Source organism: Gopherus flavomarginatus, chromosome 1 (assembly GCF_025201925.1).
Source record: "Gopherus flavomarginatus isolate rGopFla2 chromosome 1, rGopFla2.mat.asm, whole genome shotgun sequence".
NCBI classification, from domain to species: Eukaryota; Metazoa; Chordata; order Testudines; family Testudinidae; genus Gopherus; species Gopherus flavomarginatus.
The window spans coordinates 369654969-369658548 of record NC_066617.1 but is presented as its reverse complement, the minus strand read 5'-3'; the positions used below and the strand labels follow the sequence as shown (position 1 = coordinate 369658548).

Below are 3580 nucleotides of genomic sequence, written 5' to 3'. Positions count from 1 at the left end.
ATGGGGCTTCTGCTTGTGTCCCGCTTTTTCCCTTTGAAAAGGTGATCACTTTACAGTGAACGCACTGGGCTGGGCTAGGAGCTAGCTGTGCTTCTGTGTGCAAGCTGAGTCCCATTTCTGCCCCTTTGCATTGCTAGGGCAGCACAAACAGAGGGGACAAAGAGGGAATCTGGCCCTGAGTCTCTTACCAGGACTCCTGTGTGTCAGGCCCTCATTCAAACATAACTTTTGGAATGTATTTATCTTCTCACTACCTCTGTGAGGCAGGGCAGGGCTATTATCCACCTTTACAAACACCATACTGGGTCAGACCAAAGGTCCATCTAGCCCAGTATCCTGCCTTCAAATAGTGACCAGTGCCAGGTTCCCCAGAGGGAATGAACAGAACAGGTAATCATCAAGTGATCCATCCCCTGTCGCTCATGCCCAGCTTCTGACAAACAAAGGCAAAGAATACCATCCCTGTCCATCCTGGCTAATAGCCATTGAGGGACCTATCCTCCATGAATTTATCTAGTTCTTTTTTGGACCTTGTCATAGATTTGGCCTTCACAACATCTTGTGGGTTCCAGGACTAGCTGCTCCAAGAAGCAGTCCTTTACGGTGTCAAGAAACTGTCTCTGCATCCTATCCTGAAATTACATGTACCGAGTCAATATGGGGACAGTAGAAATTCCCCATTATTATTACTGATTTTTTTAATAGCCTCTTTTATCTCCCTGAGCATTTTACAGTCACTATCACCATCCTGAGCAGGTGGTCATTAATATATCCCTACTGATATATTCTTATTATTAGCAGACAGAATGTCCACCCATAGAGACTCTATGGTACAGTTTGGTTCATTTACGATTTTGTTTCATTTGATTGTACACTTCCTTTCACATATAGTGCCACTCCCCCACCAGCATGACCTGTTCTCTTCTTTCAATAGATTTTGTACCCTGGTATTACGGTGTCTCATTGATTATCCTTATTCCATCAAGTTTCTGTGATGGCTATTATATCAATACCCTCATTTAATATGAGGCACTCTAGTTCACCCATCTAATTATTTAGTTTTCTGAATTACATGATGAAATTGCATGGGGCTTTTTTTTTTCATTTGTTTATCAACAGATCCTACCTGTATTTTATCATCTTCCATCCTCTCCTCCTTGCCAGGTCATAGAGAATCTCCTTTAGTCTATCCTCCCTAACAGATGTCATTGTCCAAACGACATGCTCTTCTGCACCTGTCAGCTTTATTCCAGTCATTAGTTTAAAAACTTCTCCACAAGTTACTTAATGTGAAGCACCAGCATTCTGGTTCTATTTTGGCATAGGTGGAGCCCATCCTTCCTGTATAGGCTCCCTCATTCACAAAAGTTTCCCCATTTCCTAATAACACATGCAGCATTGCTCTGCCTCGGTGGCATTACAGTTAGACGAGGGTAGACTCATCAGGTGCACAGTGCACAGTCATCAATGAGAGAGGAACTACCTAAATGACTGCACCTGGGGCTCCTGCTTTAATCATGTCTCTGACACGACTCAGTCACATGCACCTGGCTGAGGCCACAGGGAAAGGAGGGTGACTGTGTCACTTAAGTATTTCCTTAGCACAGCTGGTGCAGTCCCATGGATCAGGCAGTACCCAGAGCTCAGGAAGGGTGAGGACTAGAACTGCAGAACACCTCTCAGCTATTTCCCTGACTCATGGATGTTTAACCGGAGACAGAAAGGTGACAGGTCAGGTATAATGGGAAACAACATCCACGTCCCTTCTCTTTATTGACTCTGTCAAGAGGAATTCTAAGGTTGGAGCAGGCACCAATACAGCTCTTTATAAGCAAACATCACACTGGTCCAGTGGCTCTCAATGAACACAGACACATTGTAAAAGCTGTTACCTGCAGTGGTCTCCTTCCCCAATATGCTAGCCTCCCTCACCAGCCCCTCTCCCATTCTTCCAGACTTTATACCATGTCTGAACCTCTCTTTACAGAGTGGAGTTCACTAGATCTCATCATCTTTGATGTAACATCCTGAATAGAATAGGTGGTCGTGGCCCATGTTTTTCATCTCCCATGTCACTGGACCTGGAGCTAAATGATGAACTGACCCTTCACTTGAAGAACACCCTGATTATCCTAGCAGAAAGGTGTTGGCTTTTCACAGTGTACACAATTGGGTTCATAAGTGGTGGGACAAAAAGAGAAATGTAGCCCAGGAAAAGATTGAGCAGTCGAGGAGAGGTCTTCCAATATCCGTGTATCAGACCCAAGCCAATCCGTGGTGTGTAGAAGAGGAGGACAGCACAGAGGTGGGAGACACATGTGTTCAGGGCCCTAAGGCACTCCACATTGGACATGACTTTCAGCACTGTTTTGAGGATCATAACATATGAGAGGAAGATGAACAGTGAATCCAACCCCACCACTGTAACTATAAGAAAGAAGCCATAGATGTAGTTGACTGTGATGTCCGCACAAGCCATCTTAATAACATCCTGGTGCAGGCAGTAGCAATGGGAGAGGACATTGGCTTGACAATATTGGAACCGTTTAAGGAGAAAGGGCAGTGGGAATATTAAAGACACCCCTCTTAGCACAATCACCAGTCCCATCTTTCCAATTCTTGGCAGGGTTAAGATAGAAGCATATCTCAGTGGCTTACAGATAGCAACAAAGCGATCAAAGGCCATCAACAGGAGTACCGATGATTCAATGAATGAAAGTGAGTGGATGAAGAACAGCTGGGCAAAACAAGCATCCAGACTGATCTCCCTAGAGTTAAACAAGAATATACCCAGTGTTGTAGGCATGGTGGCTATCGACAAGGCAAGGTCTGTGATGGCCAACATGGAAAGAAAAATGTACATGGGCTCATGGAGACTTGGATCTGTTTTTACAATGAACAGAATGACTGAATTTCCTACTATTGAAATAACATATACTAAGCAGAAGAGGATAGAGATCCAGAGATGAACGTCTTCCTGCCCAGGTATCCCGGTGAGAAGGAACACTGCAAAGCTGAATTTGGTGTCATTGACAGCTGACATCATGTACTGGGCAAGTCCAGGGAGTTTTGAAATATCCTTCCTGAAATGAAAAAAACCCATGAGACTAGAGGATTTTTAACAAGACATCTTTCTGATCTCAGTGCAAGAGACTCCCAGGAGCTTAAGGAAGATAAGCTAAAGCATAGTCTTGGATTTACACCATCAATAGGAACATAGGCATTGCCGGACTAGATCAGACCTGTAGTCCATCTGGCCTTGAATCAAATGCCCTGTAGCAGATGGTTCAGAAGAAGGTGAAAGAATCCCTGAAATAGGCAGCTATGAGATAACCTGCTCCCAAGGAAAGTTTCTCCCCGAGGCCCACTAATTAGACATATATTGTAGTATAAATTAGACATGTTGAAAGCCCTTCTAAAAGCTTTTCTGTTAAGTCTTCACAACTGTAATTGGATTTTCTGCTTATCCATATAAACATCCAGTCCCTGTTTGAAACCTGCTAAGTTCTTGGGCCCACTGATATCTTGTGGTTGGGAATTCGGCAGGCTACTTGAGTGCTGTGCGATTTTACAGTTGTGA

The 3580-nt window shown here is 44.1% G+C and overlaps 1 protein-coding gene across 1 annotated transcript; it reads right to left on the bottom strand.

The window, feature by feature from the left end:
- Positions 1–2107: 2107 nt before the first annotated feature.
- LOC127055891 (olfactory receptor 51G2-like) lies at positions 2108–3046 on the bottom strand. The gene has a single exon (XM_050963455.1). It carries the CDS (start codon positions 3044–3046, stop codon positions 2108–2110), a length of 939 nt encoding a protein of 312 aa, XP_050819412.1.
- Positions 3047–3580: the final 534 nt, after the last annotated feature.

Excerpts from the sequence above, each read along its gene's own strand:
- LOC127055891 (XM_050963455.1), bottom strand. The coding sequence starts at position 3,046 with ATGATGTCAGCTGTCAATGACACCAAATTCAGCTTTGCAGTGTTCCTT.